The sequence below is a fragment of the Periplaneta americana genome, chromosome 15 (genome assembly GCF_040183065.1).
Source record: "Periplaneta americana isolate PAMFEO1 chromosome 15, P.americana_PAMFEO1_priV1, whole genome shotgun sequence".
Lineage (NCBI taxonomy): Eukaryota > Metazoa > Arthropoda > Insecta > Blattodea > Blattidae > Periplaneta > Periplaneta americana.
The window spans coordinates 116,733,313-116,754,053 of record NC_091131.1 but is presented as its reverse complement, the minus strand read 5'-3'; the positions used below and the strand labels follow the sequence as shown (position 1 = coordinate 116,754,053).

At 33.7% G+C, this 20,741-nt stretch overlaps 1 protein-coding gene across 2 annotated transcripts in view; it reads right to left on the bottom strand.

Annotated features, from left to right (window-relative positions):
- eIF2Bdelta (eukaryotic translation initiation factor 2B subunit delta) overlaps nucleotides 1-20,741 on the bottom strand; it is a 70,320-nt gene that overhangs the window by 25,188 nt on the left and 24,391 nt on the right. For both annotated transcript variants that reach the window (XM_069848034.1, XM_069848033.1), the window contains 4 exons: nucleotides 13,128-13,247; nucleotides 10,520-10,644; nucleotides 6,938-7,052; nucleotides 521-700 (listed from right to left, as the gene is read on the bottom strand). In XM_069848034.1, the coding sequence (XP_069704135.1) occupies nucleotides 521-700; nucleotides 6,938-7,052; nucleotides 10,520-10,644; nucleotides 13,128-13,247 (540 nt within the window). The remainder of the gene's footprint in view (nucleotides 1-520; nucleotides 701-6,937; nucleotides 7,053-10,519; nucleotides 10,645-13,127; nucleotides 13,248-20,741) is intronic.

Sequence of the window (20,741 nt, the reverse complement as noted above, 5' to 3'; positions counted from 1 at the left end):
GTGATTCTACTGAATTTTTTACTTGATTATTATTTAGTGATGTTGTATCGATTATGAGGTTATTTAGTGTCAATGGAATTGATAGTAATGAACTGATATTTGGCGATATGAGGTCGAGAATTCGCCATGGATTACCTGACATTTGTCTTATGGTTGGGGAGTACCTCAGAAAAACCCAACCAGGTAATCACCCAAGTGGGAATTGAGTCCGCACCTGAGCGCAACTCCAGATCGGCAGGCAAGTGCTTTAGCCAACTGAGCTAGGTTAGTTACAAGCAATGGCCTCCCTGGTACACAATATACGACAACTACACAGCTTTTTGATGACAACAGAATGAATCTAGTAGGCTGTGATCAGAAACGAGAATAACAAAGTTAAAACTTCGCCAATCTTCACATTCCTGCTCCCAGGCTCTGGCAAGCTTCTTGTTAATTATGAAACAAGAAACAACGTGACAATTTCTTTTCAACTCAACTGTCGCCCATCATACTAACCCAATTATACAACAATAAATATTACCTCAGAGTCAGAAACATTGTTAGGAAGCTGTCTCATCTGCCTCATGAGATGCCGTAAAGCATTGGTCATTGAAACTGAAAGTGGCCGGCAATGGTGCAAGAAATTGACTGACGGTTGTAATTCTGCCTCTAATCCTCGTGAAAATTCCTTTTGTGGAGGTGTCTCATAATCCCGTATGACCTGAAAAAAATTGTCATTTATGATTACTCATTGCATAATTCGTATTAAGATAACCAGATAATAAACTCTATCAATCTGTAAACAAGTAACATGAGAGAATGGAAAAATATACTCTGCACATGCTTTGATCATCACTTGAATACTTAAATTGAAATAAATATTTTCTTTTTCTAAAATTAAAGTATTGACACATTACTATTATTAAATACTGTATGTGCAGGGCTTAAGAGTAAATTTTACTTCATAGACTAGTCCTAAATAGCAGAGTTCATCAAATGGGTATTGAGCACATGTTCCACAATTGTAAAATAATTATAGTCCAAGTAAAGAGGTTTTTATTTCTGCCTAAAAGAGTGCTAGTATGCCATAGAAGCAAATACTCTACAATGATAATACCAGAAAGTTCACGGTAAAAGTGGCGAATGACTCGCCAATGCTATCTAGCGGCAGGGATTGTAGGCAGCGAGGATGACGTGATGAATAGCGTGCTGAACTGTGATATGAGCTTTATTCTTCAAAAAACACATGATGTCCCAAGGATTATTCTCATTATAGTTGTAGCCTACACAATGTCAGTTAAATGTGGAAACGTTTGTACTATGTTTTCTAAAAACTATGCCTAGCAAAATATGCTAGAACTTTCTTCAGATTTCCAAGAGATAGAGATTGGGAGTAGTCATGCAAACACCAGTAGAATAGTACTTTTCTGTTACAAGATGATGCTGATGCTGATTATTATTATTATTATTATTATTATTATTATTATTACTGCTTTTACTACCGGCACTAGTTATTTGCTTTTGTCTTCTAGGTGTACCATGCTCATATAGGTAAATAAACGCAGACAGACTTTAGTTAATGAGGTTTAATAGGGCGCTTCAGCTATCGCTATTTGCGTCCTTATCTAAACTTATTTAAAAAACAAAACACAAACGATATCATAAGCAAAATGTGAGCACTAACTAAAAATGCTGTCAACAGTTCTAGACAAACGTTTAAAATTAGAGGGATAGAATATATTATGTACAAAAATCACAAAATATATTCGGATTACTTTTGATTATCGGACGTCAATAACCATAATTCGAAACAATAGGGGAAAGTAAAAATAGGGTGTAATAAATTGGAAAAGTATACCGAAGTTTTAAATCAGTCATAGGACTGTTAATTTTTAATACTCTGGTTTTAATAACAGACTGAAGATAATATTTATTCCTTCACTGAATTTAACAGCTCCTTCTTCCGAAAATATGAGTCAAAATAAAAGCACAATGAAAGAATCGTGAAGGTCCCAGATTAGATCTTGCATCAAGGAAGCTGCGGGATTTCTGATATTAGACAGAAACGACAGACCATACTCCTCCATCGTGTAATTAGATAGTGCATTAGCAATGACATATTCTCTATGTTAACTGAAACAGTTACTAAACTGCATAAATCTACTTTACATTGTTCATATAAAACACAATTTCTTTATAGCCTAGTTTCTCCACATAAAAATTGAAAGTCTTTACTTTTTTTATCCAAATAGTGTCTCTTGTGATGCGTAACATAAAAATGTGAATTGTTGATTTTGTGAAGAAAGTGGACTCATGTTTTTTCATAATAAGTGATTCAGGTAGTTATTCGGACAAATAATTTGTCTACTCCTATATTTTAAAGGCATTATTAATATTTCACTAAATTAAGATCATTTTTTTATGATGCAAGAAATCCTAAAAGATAAAAACTGGCTCAACCGGAGCTGACAGCTCTAAACACAGCAAGTCCAAATGCCAATTTAATTAAAATTGTTCAAGATGATGACTTCATTAGTCACAAGTGTGCTTAAAAAGAAGGAAATGGGGATACGATATTCCAGTTACAATAAACGTTTTTCTGCAACATTCCATTAATATTCACCTCAATAAGAAAGATATCTAAGAAGAAAATTATGTTTACCAACAGTTAGATCTCTCAAAAATTGACTTCATGAATTTGATATAGGCCCAGTATAAATCGCACCATTCTACAATTAATTATTAAAAATAAAATCCGATATTGTACCATTGAATGAAAAGGTTGTAACTATTGTTTAAGATGAAATGCCTTTGAAGAAAAACATAACTTATAATGCTAAAGCAGACATTTTGAGGGATTCATTGAATTAAGTATAGATAGGCATAATCAACAGACTTCAACTGACGTAAAAATTTCAGAAGTACCATTTGCAAACCAAGCACTGGTTTTCATTATTTGAGGCATGTGCAAAATTTTAAAGCAAACTACGTATAAGTTATTTTCTATCAAAAGATACAATGCCTGCAGAAATCTTAAAATCACATCTGCTTGATGTAAAAGATAAAATACAAGATACAGGCTTTATCCCTAAAGCAGCGACTGTGCCAGTATCTTCACTGATAAATATTTCAATGTGCTAGTAAATTGTTACATCAAAAATAAAATGGATAATCATTAGCCAAGGAACAAAAGTTTCTAAAGTCATGCACAACTTAATCATAATTACATTTGAAAATACGAGAATTGTTCCATTTCATTTCTACTCCAATAACTTTGTAACTTCTTATTAATTTAAAATGTTGTGAACCTTGTGACTCTAAATAAAACTATTGATTTGCATCTTTTATTGACATCAAATGAACACTTCTCCGTTTTTCCTCACAAAAACTTAGCACGCCGCAAGAAGTGTGTAAACAATCCAAGCCGCTAGATAGCAGCACAGTCACTTTTCGCCACCGCTTGCAATGCTAAACAGGCAAGCTTTCCAGTATTATTGTTATAGAGTATTTGATAGAAGTGCATATCACAAATAAATATTATGGCAATGAACAAAAATATTATTTCGCACTGTTTTGTGATCATATCAACTCTAACTGTGCAGCATTACTGTAGAAACCCTTTTCAACGAATATTTGAGAGATTACTTTCTTTCTTTTTGCTTAAACAGAGCTTTTCCTTAAAAGGGAGTTTACATAAAAAGGGGAGAAAAGACTAAAATAATTGGTACCAACATGTGTGTAATAAACCAAACATTATTGAAATCATTTAATTAGGCCTACAATTATTATTTACAATAAATTTCATTATAATATTTTCTAACTCTTCAAATCGTGAGGCATGTTTTTTTGGTTTGGTTGAATCTGAGCCACATTGAACTCAGCACTGAAAATTTCTTCATTATTCTCCATAATGAAGTGGTTGGCAAATCATGTTTTTTTGTCATATGTGATAGCGTTGTATGAGGTTTAGTCTCAATATTCATTATTTTCACATTCTGTCTGATTGTTAAGTTAGTTTAATCACCATTATACCGATGCATATAAACAAAAAAAAAACTTGGAAGCAGGATCCACACAACTCGCAAGAGCAAAGCAATCACTCAGTGAAAGAAATGCAAAGCAAGACCATAAACAACTACAAAGACTAATGCAGCTGCGTGGCACTGCATTACTATCGACTGAAATGTGTTACCGAATATGCTGGTGCTATTGCTTATTTAAAGTCGAGTCAATATTTCAAACATCATTATCACAAAATCCACTTGAAAAGTATTCCCTAAAAGCTGGATTTTCCTTAAACTGGGTTTCCTTAAAAGCAGGAATTAATTACATTATTCTTACGGTAATTTGGCTGGGACTTCAGAATATTCCTTAAAAATGGGCGGAGCGTTAAAATGACTATGGTCGAAGCTGGCAATTTTACATGTTCAAACCAAAATCGACGTAAGTCGACTTTGCCCGTGAATGTGTTAACACTTTCTTTTTTTTTTGTATTTATAATATTATTAACTTTAGTGCTTGTACACAAGATTGAGTATTTGAGTGAATGCAATGCTTCTGTATATTTTTCGTATATCTTGTAAAGTCTCACAAAATATGACAAGTATGTTATTTTGTCGTTGATGTGATTAATTGCAATGCACATAAGAGGGGTGCAGAGCAGAAGTGGTGTAAGTCCAAAAAAGTTATATTGAGAAAATAGGATGTTTGTGAAAATGAAAAATATAAATTCTAGGAAAGGAGCACAGATAATTTATTCTCATAGTCACATATATATGACATCAGCACACATATCAATAGTAAAAAATTAAATAGCAGGTAATGTATTCTTAATAAATTAAGAAAGAACAAAATAAAATGGATTTACAATGGTTCTGTATTGAAAATGAACATTAATTAATATAAAGCAAAGCAAAACCAGGCAGTGTCAATAAGCTACAAATCACAGATTGTTTTCATCATTACTCTCTTCATTAATGTTGTCGAAATGCTGTTTTTGCCCTAATCTGTTGTTCACTGTTACAGACAAGTTTTTGAAGTTAGGGTGCCAGCTGGGAGAAATAAATAGGGTGCCGACTGCGAGAAATAAAAGGCAATAAATCTAACATGTTCTTTTTCTTATGTTCAAACATAGATTTCTGTTTACAGCTTGGCCTAGTTAATAACAGCAAGGAATCTTAATGGACGACCTTGACTTTTTTTTTTTTTTAAGATTTATTGAAGAGAGCTCCATTTCACAGTCCAGTGTCTTTTCAAACTCAATAGTAAATGATGCACCCCTTTCAAATCGCAGCCATTTCATTTTAAGCCAGTTTGCGGCATGTTCATGAGCTGTCATTTCCATTCTGTGACACTATTTTCAAGTGTCTTTGTTGATAAAAAATATTCGTGCTGCATCACAGTCGCTTCAGATGGCTTTCTTTTACGAGTTTTCACAATATCCACCCAACCATCAAATGCAGATATTTCCTGTTGTAAATTTGTCTTCTTCTCAATTAGGTCGAAATCAGAATCATTAGGTGGATAACAATGATCTGACACAAGAAATTTTATGATTAGTAATTTCTGTGTTGTTTGTAGGGGTTCTTAACATACTTTAAATGCGTCAGGGCCATTTTTATTTTTCAGTTTTGTTCTCCATAACAGTCCGAATACATCATGATTCTTTTACCTTTCTCAAGATGTTTTGCATTTTCAGAAATTTTTTTCTAACCGGTTGTTCTGTATGGTTGTGAAACTTGGGCTCTTACTTTCAGAAACAGAGGCTAAGGGTATTTGAGAATATTTTTTTTAACGAAGGATGTACCCAAAGACTTACACTGCAGCCTGAAGTTTGTGTTTACCACTCCTGTTCTGTGAATAATTTTGTCGCCGAATGATCGCGTTCTTTTACAAATACAGCATGTTGCACCATGCAATTAAACTGGACTATGGTAATTGATGATAATGATATAATTATGAATAATGAAAGCAGAATGAGTCCGAGGTTCAATGCAGAAAATTACCCAGCAATGAAATTCTGCTTCAATTGACTGAGGGAAAATCTCGGGGAAAAAAAGAATCAACCAGAATTTGAACCCAGGCCCACTCATTTCACAGTCAGACATGCTAACAGTTTCAATATAGTAGTAAACAAATATTAATGTTAATGGTCATGCTGACAATTTATAAAAAAATAATGTTGTAGCCTATTACTGATGTGTTTGAGAATTTCATTGAGAAAGGTTATTTTGTGACTACAGTGTTATATTATACAACATACCGTAAAAGAAAAATGTAATATTTCCTACATGACTTTAATTCATGTCCTGATAATGTAGGCCTAGCTTGACTATATGGTTCATAATCTGAATCTTTTGCACTCTTATTCAACAAGCAAAGAAACTACACTCATAGACATACATGCATGCATGTATGAACCAGTGTGGACTTGCTTTCCTTCTGCTATGAAAAAAGGAGAGAATTTGTAACAGTGTAGAAAAGTGCTATAACCTGTGGAGAAATTATGACACTATCGACTTACTTAAGTTTACCTCTGAAAAGAGAATGAAATGTTCTATACAAACATGTAGTTACCTCAAAACTGTCATTTTTGGACTTACACCACTTCTACTCTGCACCCCTCATATACAAAAATACTTTAAACTACCAACTCCAATTATCAGCAGAACTGCAGGTATTACTGCAAGCACAGCTATTATTTGAAATCACAGTAGACAGAAAAATCACTATCTCTCAGCCTTGCCTGCTGTTTCAATTTTGCTAATGTTTCTAGCTAGCAAGAATGTTTGGAATCACATTCTTACAGTTTGCAACAGAACATAACCATAAAACCAGAACAGTAAAGAATTTCTCTAACTCCAAATCTGTACAGATTATTATGCAAAAAAAAAAAATATATATATATATTAGGGTGGAATGAAGGAAGGATTATTTTAAAGTGTAATCATGTAAGTACCTGTTTTAAGGCATCAAGGAGAGCTATGCATCGAGCATTTGATCCAACTACAATCCGATCTGCAAACTGCAACCCAAGTTTCATCACTGCTGGATGTACCTCAGGGCCATGTATCCTGAAAATATTAGTTACATCTGATTAGTGTAATATGTAGCTAGTTGGCGATGTATGCAATGGAGAGGGAAAGGAACTGGCCACCCTACCCCATTTTCTCCTGGCCTAGTTGCCTCATAAGTGGTGCCTTCTTGATATCACTTGTGAGGTTCAGACCTGTTTTCGGACAGTTGACTAAAAACAACAAAGTAAATTTGTAACATATTAAGAAGTTGTAATACCTGTGATCCTACTTATTGACTATGATTGTCAGGTGATGAACATTCTCGTAAAAGCTCCTAATTTGTATTCTTTAATTGTTATGTATTCATATTCTGTACTCTATTATAATTTTAAAATTCACAAAAAATGTATACATGAGTATGATAAATATACAAATAGTAATAATTGTAAGTTAATATATTTCATCATCATCATCATCATGAACGTCGTTTTAGACCATGTGGTCTGTAATGATAATATTAGAAAGACAGCCTTGAGTTAATCATTATTAATAAGAATATTAATTGAGTGACACAATACAAAAGACTAAATCATTCTATATCCCGAGCAGAACAATCTGTCATATTGAATCCCAAATGAGTGACATCAATTGTACGGGAAGAGAAAGAGCTGATACGTAGATGCATTTTATTTTTAAACTATAGGCCTATGTCAATTTTATGCAGTAGGTGGTTATACATCTCCAATTATCACGATACCATAAAATTAAAATATTAATCCTTTTTATTTGCTATATTCATGCCAACCTCCACCAGAACTATAAAACCATGGGAGAAAAATTTTAAATGGAAAAAACTATTCCTAATAAAAAAAATCAAAGAATAGATCTGAATTCAGCTCATAAGTATCTCTAAGAATCACATACTCTCTTCTCAGGGAGAAAGAAAAAAAAAACTTATTTAACAGTATAACTATCATTATTCTTTTGTTTATTGAAGTATTAATATGTAATTAATGTGTATTATATATAAATACAATAAAAACTTCATGTTTCTTTACCTCAAACTTGCATGCATAATCTTGTCTTTACCCATGATCTCATATTTGAACTGTCATGTTGTCTTGACTGTGGGATTCAACATGGCGGATTGTTCTGCTTGTATAATGAAGTGTTCTACAAAATACTATATTTGTTACATTTTGATAAACAATTTTCAAGATATCGTAGGACAGGTTTACATTGCACAAATGGAACTGAGCAATGCAGAACAATGGGAGTTAAAATCCTTTCATAAGAAAATGATGGCCAGAATGATAAGAACAGAAAGGGAATGGCTCGTTTGTATTTCCATATATTTCATCTATTGTAAGTAAATGAAATCTAAAAAGAACTAACTAGTTTCTAAATGTTCTTCTTCAAAATATAGTGTAGTTGAAAGTTTAATTAATGTGTTTTGTTTGCACATTACAATGAAATATCACTATATGGATGGTAGCCAATGCTCTGGCATTATGTTAATGAAGCCATCTTGCAGTCCAGTATTTTTTCTATGATGTTGAGATGAACAGGCAAATATCACTATATAAAAATATAGATTTCCGAGTTGTTCACCAAAAGCGCCCAGCCAACCCATACAATCAGAGGTATATATCACAAACAACATTAAATATCTTTAACTTTGCACAGATTCACAAAAATAGCTATTTTATAAATGTGGGTATTTCTTGGAGATCTTATGGCTGTTGGTTGAATCTGGCCGAGGACGATGGATTTTAAAAGATGATAAGATTCTAAGCATGGTTTGCTCCAGGAGAAAAGGAAACCAGCATCACACTACAATAATAATCAGCAATTAAAACTGATAGAGTTATTGAATAGAAATTCTCAAATTACCTACATGCATATATAACTGACACTTGTCACTTTGAAAGTGAATTCCTTCCTCTGCCATTGGAAAAGAACTTGTATAACAATACCATATTGTGGTACAGATCTTCACAATCCTGTCAATAGTTTTACAAAAATATCGATCCCAGCCTGAAAAGTCGACCTAGGTGTGGAATAAACTACAGCCCCTTCCAATTTTATAGAATTCACAACTGTTGTCACTATTATATCAAAAGAAAGATGGAAGTTTACTCACATGACACATGGTGGAATTGTTCTCAGTCACTACTTTCTCTGTTTCTTATGTAGATAACAGGTAATTTCCGTCAAAAAATTTATTAGACCACACAATCTACATCATTTCATTCGTAATTTTATTCTCTTACAATAAAAATACATAGAAATACTGACAGTCGAGTTTAAGTAACTTCCAATTTTGAGTTATTAATTTAAAATACAGACCCATTTACTTCTTTCAGTAAAAATAGTTATATTTCATATGCATCATAAGTGGATGAATTTACACATTGTAAAGAGAGAAGGAAACCCAAGGGACTGGCACTCCTGCAGTCTCTTGACACTAAATTCTGGAAAGTAGATTGCCAGCTCTTGCAGCACTATAGTACCCATAGCAAGTGATCTTTCGTGTAACTAATTAGTAATTATTTATTTACGGAAATGAGAATCTTACCCGAATTTCGAAGCAGTTGCTCAAAATGTCCTCCATTACAATCTAAATACAAGTTGCGCCAATGTATGAAGTTCTGGGACATTTTAGACATGAGAGCAGGAAAATAATGCAATAACTGCCACACATCAATCTCACAGCTCGGTAAGAATGCTGGAACTTAGACTGTAGATCAGCCAGAACAAAATGGATGGGTTTTCCTTGTCATTTGTTGCACCATGCTCACACTTAGGCAGTAGTGCGAACTCTAAATACATATTTTAAACATGATTAGATAGGTACACAGTACAGCAACGTATTTTCCTTGTTCAAGCATATATGTACTGAAGATGATGCCATATCATTATATTTACCCTATTTTGACAAGCATCATGAGTGTCCCAGAATTTCATATATCACTGCACCATATTTATAGAACGTAATAGATGACATTTTGAGCAATTGCTCTGAAATTCAGTAAGATTCTTCATTTCCTTACATAAAAAATGCGAAAGAAAAAATGTTAGGTTTTATTTAACGACGCTCGCAACTGCAGAGGTTATATCAGCATCGCCAGATGTGCCGGAATTTTGTCCTGCAGGAGTTCTTTTACATGCCAGTAAATCTACTGACAGGAGCCTGTCGCATTTAAGCACACTTAAATGCCATTGACCTGGCCCAGGATCGAACCCGCAACCTTGGGCATAGAAGGCCAGCACTATTCCAACTCACCAACCAGGTCGACTATGCGAAAGATTATTTGCCCACTGCAGTTTCGTGAAAAGGCAAGAGTGTCGATCCCTTAAGTTTGACTTGCCTTGTAGATGTTCAATATGAAATAATTTGGAAGAAATTTCTGTACATGGAGAGACATCATGCTCAAAATTATATTTTTAACAACAAGGATGCTGAAAACGTGTATATTGGTGAAAACAAAAACTAAATGTATATACATAATAAGAATACTTACATTGAATTTTCAGTAATAGCCAACGGTCCTCTCTCATTATAGAGATGGTTAAATAATTTGACTCTGTGTTCAGGTGTCTTCAATTTTGCAGCTTTTCCAGCCACTTTCACAGCCTTCTTATTAACCTGCATAAAAAAAAAAACAATCGTGCATTTTATGGAGAAACTTTTATTATACCACAAAATGCACCAAATTAAAAGTTTTGGTGACATGAAACCATTCGAATTGAAGGAAAGGAAGCCAGGAAATTACCACTCTTCAAGATTTTTTTTCTCCAAGTTCTGCATCCTGATGTTCATTTCCAACCAGGGAAAGAAAATTCCCCCTAAAATAATATAAGCCTGTTGTTATTGTTATTTTAGTTACCGGTATACATTTTTGTAATTGATTTGCGAAGTATCTACTAATCATTAAGTAAGCTAGAATGAGTTATCATGGTACCACAAAAATCATACGTGTCTGGTGCCACAATAATTGAAACAAGACATTAAACAACAATAACAATAATAATAATAATAATAATAATAATAATAATAATAATAATAATAATAATAAAAACTGAAAAAAAATCTCAATCTGTAAATGAGAAGCTTACCTCCCTCCTACATGTTAAACAGTCTAATACTGCTTTGCTTGAGACTGCTATTTAATTTATGTCAGATCTCCATTGGTAAATAAAATGCATGCTAAAATATGTCTAATAAAGAATGGTGGACTAATGTTACCTGTAGGGAAATTGAGATGGTTTATACTTAATCATACAAAATCTCCAAAAATAGGCTCTCTATCATGAAGTAAATGAGAATTTAGAGACTGAGTTGCAATTTAGTTTCTGATTTTTATGACGAAATGACTATATTCTAATTATTTTATTAGGTAATAAACTACAAGAAGACAGTTATAAAAGTCATGGATCACACATGGCAATATTCGGTCATGTGATAAATAAAATTATAAACACACTGTTTAGAAAGCAAGTTATTCAGTCACTGTAACATTGATGAAAATGAGGGTAATTATGAACATTGAACAATATTTAACCCTTAGGAGCCATGCGTCCATTATAGTGGCCAACTAGTATTATGGTCATGATGTGATATAATATCGTCGCCTGAATGCAAGAACTAGGTAACTCGAAATTTGCGTTTTTTAGTTACCTCTTTTATAGCATAGCAAAAATCGCACAAAATGTAATCCAGGATCTAGGTAACTGATCGAACGATACCAGCGACATCTATTTTCCAATATAACAAACAGGTAAAAGAAAACGAGACATATTCCTTAGTGCAATAAATAATTAAATAAGCAATGTCACAAAATATGAAAAATCAAGTTACCGGTACCTAGTTCTTGCATTCAGGCGACGATATGTTATAAATTGTATGTTATATATAATATACATCGATATTCTTTAATTTCATATAAAATTAAGGACACTGCACTTGAATAAAACAACAATTTTTTTTGTATTTTTTTTTTAAGGACCAAAATCATTTCAACTGCAGTCAACTGAAACCCTGTCAGCTTTCACGCATACCATTACACCGATTGTTTTACATGGGCCCTCACCACCCTTTACCACAGGCTCAATTGACTGCAGTGGCTGGGACACGAACCTGCAGTCTTAGGCACGATATGCTGGCTGGACATATCTTGTGCATCTTAAACTGCTCGGCTAACGAATCCAACACGAATTTACCCAATTATGCAGGTATAAGAACCCTTGGTTAAGAGTTACACATTTGCGTGCAATAGTGGTATGTCTTCCGGCTTCTAGGAGTTAATTGTAAAATAGCAAAACATGAAATGTTGTTCATGATAATGGGTCATTGTCGCCATCATATAACATCATCAATTACACTTGTAGCCCTTATATTTAAAAGATCGCATCTGATACAAGAACTGTATTTCCAGTGAGGTGTTTGCTAATGAGTTAGCAATGGTACAATGCTTAATGTATTGGTTGAGGCCCAATATGTTTTAGATATATGCAGCCCAAGAAATAGTTATGAGGGTTCAATTACTGCATCTAAACATTGCTTTTAATTTAAATGTTAATAAATCAACAGCAATCCATATCCAGAAAGGAAAATTACTAAACAATTCTAGACAATGAGGAGTCCATTAAAGCAAATGGGCCGGATGATAAAATGAAATATTTGGGTATTATGTTCAAAGACGAAATTAAATTTGAACATTAACAAGTTCTTCTGTCCCTACACAAAGATCTTGAGATTTTAACAGCAATGCCAATGCTTAGGCTAGATAAAAAATTAACCATAGTCAGTTAGTAGTATATTTGGCCGAAATTGTAGAAGTTTTGGGCCTTCTTATTGGAGCTGGAGGAGTAATTACATCGGACTTCGAAAATTTTAGACATTTCATCTGTTCCATAACTCTTCATGATGATATTATATTATAACAATTAAAAAGTCTTATTAGATTTTAAATTTTAGTCATCAGCAATAATTGTGTTAACCTTTATTGATTATATTTTCATTTGTATTCTTTCTGTTAATTGTTACAAATTGATAAGGAATGCTGAGTCCTTTGTGGCTACCTTCATTGGAAGACAGTTTTAATAAATAAATAATAAAGTACATCTTACATGTTCTCCTGTATCTTTCTGAGGTTGTTTGTTTTTCAAATTCGAATCTCCTATGGTTGCAGATTTCACTTGAGAGACCTTGACTTGTTGCTGAGCTGCCTTGACAGCACGCTGCTGTTCCTGCAATAAGAATAGGATAAGTTCATATTATATGATATCACATTAAGAATTAAATTCAAATTCACTTATGAGTATCAAGAGCACAACAAAACAATATATTTTATCATTTATGTTGAAGTACTGAGCTATTCAGCTTCACTCTTCTGAGGATTATTAACCCATATAAAAAGGTGTGGACTTCTTGGCCATACATCAAATATATCAAAAACACAAATTCAGACCTTACAGAAGTGAGGAAAATTTACACTTCACTGCTGCAAATCGAACTCAAGTCCACTGCACTTTATTTGTAGCCACAATGGAAATCAAAAAATGCTTATATATCTGGAAAAAATAAAAGCTGGAAGAAATAAGATGTAATTTATCAAAGACAAGTAAATGTGGCTGAAATACAAAATTTTGAAAATCTTAGTGAATACTTTGTATTTTATATAACCAAATTTTTCAATAAGACTACCCCTGACAGTAGCTTCTCACACCATTATACTGAAGAGACATTTGCCAGTAAAATTGTAACCAAGTCTTGCGGTAAAAATTATGTTGTTATAGTTCTTATATTGAGTCATCCAATTATCTTATAACCAGAGCTGTGGTGGGAAATGTATCAACTGATAAGGAAACATCTATGGATGGATGGGAAATTTTGACCTGACTCTCATGTGACACAGTGTTATTTGAACAGTGCAGACAACTACACGTGTACAGTCTACTAAGAATAAATGGCAAATAAGAGGTCTAATTATTCTATTCCACATCGGGTGTTTACAGTATTTATGAATCGTATGTCTGTACAGAATCCGCTTGTGCTGTCAGGAGATTGAAGAGAAATACCCAAGTGATTGAGTTCCAAGTCATGATACGATTCATAAATTAGTTAAAAAATTTCGGAAAACAGAAGTGTTGAAGATAAGAATCGAAGAAGGTGAGTACAGTGCTCACAGAAGAAACACTTGATGACACTGGACAAGACCTGGAAAATTCTCCTATGAAATCTCCTAAGCAGATGCCAGAAATGTGTGAAAAATGGAGGCAGACATTTACAGCATCTTCTTGAGTGATATAGGTGAATACATAACTTTTACATTAGAATTTATTAGCCAGTCACTCTAGCATAACAAATATCCATTGAACCACAGACTCATGTATTGCCCAACTGGCAGGAAGTGATAGCTTATCGGCCAGCACAATCCCTACCACAGCTCTGGTCAGATAATAATTGGATGACTGACTTAGTAGTAGATGCTCAAGATGACATCAGCCTATATGCATGCAGCGCACTTTTGAAATATGTTTTCAAAACCTTTATAACACATAGTGTTAACAATATCTCCAATGACATTTTTGCTATGTTCAATTAAGAAATTCGGATTATGTTCATACATTTCGTCTTTAAATTTACCCAACATAAAAAATTCACAGACTCAAACCTAAGCACCTTGAAGGTCACAAACCATGACTGAATGTTATAATTAAGATTTCATCTTTCAAACAAATGTCATAACAGAGACTTTCTTCTTATACAGTTTGTGCTTTGCAAAAATTCAGTTCTTTTATCATGTTGTGAATTATATACCTTTAACCAAATGTCTAATTTGTACTATAACTGTTAAGATGCACATACACACGTGCACTGCAGCATTACACTCTCAAGCAAACAGTGCGGATTGATACGAACCATCTGAGTAGGATGCACAAGCCTCAAATATCTTTTAGTTCCTTCCATTCTGTCTACCTCACATGATGCACGACCATGGAAAACAAAGAAGCTTTGCTAACTACTCTGTTGTGTTTTGGTAGTAATAGCATACATTTTGAACAGGAAAAACCGTTGATCTACGAAGATGTACAAGAACCGGCTATGAAATAATTTGATGAGCATTATAAAATTGTATGAAACTTTATTAGGATGATTCCCACCAATTTTGAAGAATTATTGACGAAAAAAAAAAAGGCCACCAAAATGTGAGAACTAATCTCAAGTCAAGATGGGACAGTACCAGTATTTACACATTTCCCAGTTGTACTAAACAACTCAATCTATCCTTTGAAAAATGTTATTGTGTAATTAACAAAATATGTAAAACACTATTTTAGTTGACTATCTGCGTATGTCAATATTCCAGGTTAGCACTGACTATGATTCTTGGTGATGGGATTCGTTTGTAAGCCTTCAACACTTTTTGTGAATTTCAAAACAGGCTATGGAAGAAACAATTCCAAAAGTTTGCATACAATTATTGTCAATACATTAAAAAAAAATATCAAGATGAGTTAAACCATAGTACTAATATAATGTGCATGTATAATGGGGATATTTTAATTGCAATACAAATAATGAAAAATTGAGAGGATTAAAGTTAAAAAATTCAAAATATCACATCAAGAAAATCAATATTATTTACAAGTCGCATTGTAATAAAGAAATATGTACAATAAAACTACAAACATTTTTTTTCGAGTAATCAAAATTTGATTGCCAAAGAATATTTTAAATTTAAGTGTAGAGTTGTGTAGAGTTGTGTTGCTAAGGATCTTGGATTTCTTCCATTCTCCTGTAGGCGTCCCAATAGTATTTGGTCAGCTGCGATGATAAATCAGCATCTATTTTCTTTATTGCTGGGCATTGTAGCAAATGTTCTGACGGTGTTCTGGTTACTACAGAGGGTGCACTGTGGATGCTGGTATATGTAGATCTAGATGAAAGACGAGATAATCATGTCTGGTTATTAAGCGAAATATACCGACAGCCTTTTTTCGTGATAAATCTAGGATGTTATTACTGTCTAGCAGAATGTTTCAAGGTTTGCCTTTGCTTTTCTTCAGGAATTCCTGTTTACAAAAGGGCTGGATTATGTTTTTGATCCTGACTTTTGAGGCATGAAAGGAGATTGTATTATTTTGAGTTTGATGTTTGTTCCTTTTTTGGCCAGGAAGTTAACCTTCTTATTACCTACTATTCCACAGTATGAGAGTATCCATTGAAAAACTATCTCTTTATGAAGCCCTTGTAGTATTTTAACAGCAGGAAGAAGAATCATCGACATAAACAGCCAATACTGTTTGTTGTTTGTCCAAACAGTCTTTAATTTCTTGACTAACCCTACTAATTTGTTGTGAAGTTGACTGATATTTTCTGTTCTTTGGTTATTATGCTTTGAGTTTCCAAACACCAGATGAGACAATTGCAAACCAATGTTTCCATCACTTTAGCTAGTGTACTGGTAAGTGATATAGGTCGGAAGCTTTCAATTTGATTTGGTGATTTATTTGTTTTAAGAATAGGGACAATAATAGCTTTTTTCCACATTACTGGTATTATGGATGTATTCGACATTAAGTTGAAGATGTCTAAACATTTCCTAAGAGTGACTGTGCCAAAATGTTTAATCATTAAAACAGATATTTTATCTGGACCTGGACTCTTCTTGGATTGTAATTGAAAAATAGCTTTTTGAAGATCATTCATATTAAATATGGTGTGCAATGTATAATTCGTTTTATTTTAGTACTGAATTCATCCTTAACATTTCTCTTAAGGAACTTCTTGTTATTTGATCTTGAGTTGGAGGAGGAAGCAAAAGATTTACTAAACGCATCTGCTATCTATTTATCGTATATTAAAGTTTTCCCTTTGTATATAATAGGTTGTTTTTTTGTGCTTTTCTTTTTATTATTTAAGTAATGAAGCAATGAAATTGTGTACTTTTCCACTATCTGTTCCGTAATCAATGTTATCCAAAAATGTTTCGAATGACTGTTTTTTTTTTTTTTGGCGTATGTTATTTCCTTCCTAAGATTTGCTGCTGTTTTCTTCCAATCTTGAAACTTTTTTCCTTGCATTTTCGAAATCAAGTATCAAAGAAAGTAATTTTAAAATTAAACATAGAAATGAACAATACATACAATAAATACTATAAAAACTGTTATTCAATTCATTTAAAATACCAAGAAAAAACAAAAGATATTAAACATACTGGTTTTGACCATTAGAGTAGTCTACTATGATGAACATTCTGGAGATGAAGTGTGGGCTGGAGGATGTTGGAGAGTGCCAAGAGAGCTTGGTTCATATTCAGAAGTGACAAGGTGTAATGTAGTAAGAAGTGGAATTGGAGATTCTGTCATTGAAAGGTTGGCTTGAGAAGACTGTTGAGTCGGAGGATGTTGTGGTGGTTCGGGAGCTGATGCACAGAAAGTTGAAGAAATAATTGATTGAGTAATTTGTCCAGGGTAACTCATTTGGGAGAAATATATATCAAATGAAGGTGCAGATGAATGAAAACGTTCTTGTCCACAGTAAGTTCACATTTCAAAGAAGCCTCATTCTGGTTTCACCAGAATGTCATAAATAGCATGCTGAATCTCTTTCCTAGTAGTCGCACTATATGCCAACATTTTCAATGAAAGAAAAGCACAAAATGATTTGATTTCACATTGTTCCACAGTGCTCTTAAACCTCCCAGCAGTGACTTGTAAAATTTCAATGGCAGTCGCCAGTAACTCTGTACTATCCTCTTGCTTTCTTGCTAGTTTTGGAGTCCTATCTCATCTTGCATGTTCACTGATACGTTCCATTGTTTTTTTTATTATAATAGTCAATATCACCAGAATCCCACAAAACCGGAGCTTTATGAGGCCCAACATTTCTACTTCAGACTACTCCATGCTTGAGATGTGTGTGCTTCACGAGACAAACAGCAACTGAACCCATCCACACTGCAGTAACAAAATCCTTTGTGTTCGCTAGAAAAATCGACGGGGAATGGTTCGCTACATGCATTTGAGATGTGCATGTTCTTGTCGCAGTGCATGCTCGAAGTGATGTACGCACAAGCAAATGAAGTTTCGAATTCTGTTCAACCCTTGTTGCATTACTGCTGTCGCACACTTGTGTCTACGTGCCCTTACATTTCAATGCATCATTCCTGGATAAATTGACACACATATATTGAATCCGAAAAAAATTCGTTAAAATATAAGAGGAATCTCTGTATATGGACAGAAAGATAAGACAGACGGCATGACCAAAACCACTTTACTTTTATTTTATTTTTGGTATCAGAGATGCTGAAAACTTAAATTGCCATGAAAATCTTGAAATCTAGTTTTATTAGGATAATTCAAAGGCAAAATTTCATCAATTCCAAAAGCAAATATATATGTAAATATTTCTGAACTTCAATGTCTGAAAAATTTACTGTATTATTATTATTATTATTATTATTATTATTATTATTATTATTATTATTATTATAAGCAATTCCAAGAATTTCTAGTGATGAACAGAAAACAAACAATAATGCAGTTTCAATTGGTTTACAGTTATCTAGAGACAGCTCTAGGGAAAATAAAGCTTTTGTTTGGTGGCGTGCTGCATTTACCCTCTCCTCAATAGTGTCGGTTTGCCCACCTCTATATGTGCAGGTATACGTCCTTCACCTCATCTACAACTAGCCACTGATTTGTAAGAAAAAACAATTTGTGAAAATCTTCTCAACAATACTGAAGTTAGCGGACAAAGGACCTATAGGGCTCAGTCGTCAATTGTGATCTGTCAGTATATGTTGTTCGCAATGTCAAAGTGTGGCTCGTACACTAGCTTAACATTGGGGGAGAGGGGGGGGAGTAGAAGTTCTAAAAAAAAAAGTGGAAATAGGTATGAGAAGAAAAGTGATATTGCTAAAAACTATGAGATATTGCCGAATACATTATTAACCTTAAATTAATGAAAAATTATGGTGAGTTGACGTCTACAAGATAAAGGAAAGAGGAAATGTATGAGAGGTGGAGAATTTCCTGACATTGATGAGTGTGTGTATGCGATTCAAACAATCACGTGAGTGCACCATACCAATAAGTGGTCCATTAGTTTGAGTCAAAGCCGAAGAATTTGCTGGAAAATTGAACACTGAAAACTTTAAAGAAAGTTCAGATTGGTTTACCGAATTAAAAAAAAAAAAATTCGTGTGGTGAAAGTGCTTCAGTTGATGTAGAAGAAGCTAATGAGTGGTTTCAGAGTTTGTCTGAGCTCACTGAGAGTTATGAACCAAAATACATATTTCTCCATTTGCCTTCTAGCTTTCCAGTATAATTTAGAATCCAAATTAGAGATGAGAACAGCTCGAGCTTTGCTTGGCCTTTTCTGGCCTACTAGGCAACCGGCAATACAAAAGTTAGTTCTTCATTTCCCCACCAGGTGGAACTGGGAGCACGAGCTTACTGGATCGACGGGCCGGGATTTAGCTCGCAGGCTCACAGCTCTCTCTGCATTGCATGGCGCTCAATTGCTGTTCATGTTTATTGACATCTAAATTCTTCTAAAAAGAGTAAACAAAAATTCCTCCATAATTGACAGAGACATTAATGCTTACCGTTCGGTAGCTGCAAATTTGGATACGTTGTTAAGAGTCACGAAAAGACATTTCCCAACCTAGCATGTGTAGCTAAGAAAATTCTGTGTGTGCCAGCCACAAGCGCACCCAGCGAATGCATTTTCAGTATAGCAGGGTTTGTACTCAATGAGAGACGTGCAAGTTTTCCTTCATAGCAATCTTTCTATTCCTTAGGAATCGATCATGTGGTTCCTGTATTAGCAAGGTTATGTTATTCATTGCTACAGATATAATGAAATAATTCTTTGCAATAATTATAATGAAGATTGTAGTAAGCTCTTATTTACGTTTAGTAAGAGTGTCAACATTTTGTTATAACAGTTTGAATTTTTGTTGCATTTGGGAACGTGACAAATATTATTCATTGAATGAAATTTTAAGTTGAAGACATTTCCACAAATGTGTTCAATTAAGTTTCTTTTAGAAGAATAAAACTTTCAGTGCGTTATTCTGTGAAAAGTAATTTATTTTCTTTCAGATGTTTGTCACACTGGAAGAATTTGACTACTGTACATAAATATTCTATCAGATTATCTTATTTAGTGATTTTCATTAAAAGCTAGATTTAAGAAAAATAAATATGCAAGGAAGATATAAGCGTATATACAGTATGATTTGAATTTGGAAAGCAACATTTTTTTTTCTATATGCATAAATAAAGGTAAATATTCTCCGTGCAATTTAAGATTGTCATTTCTGGTTTTTTTTTTTTTTTTTTTTTTTTTTCCACTGCCAGGCTAGGTTAGTTAGTGTATCGGAAGTCACTGTTGAGATAACGCCTACCGCAAAGCCAATCTGCTAACTATAAAGCTCTAGAACAGCCGGGCTGCTGAAGAGAGATCAGCTCTAGCTTTTGCTTAGGCAGGAAGGAGAGTTGGGAGCCGAGCCAAGAGCCTTGTTTTCTCATGTCTAGTCCGAATCCAAAAGATCTGATGCCAAAGCTGGACATTTTCGTAAATGTTCTTGATTCATCAGAGTCTTCTAGGTTACACAGGATGCATTTTGGTGAACCAAAAATTCAAATTTTAAACAGGTGTGCTGCTAAACAGTCATGGCCAGTTAGTATCCGAAATTTTGCTACTGCATCATGTCGAGGAGAATC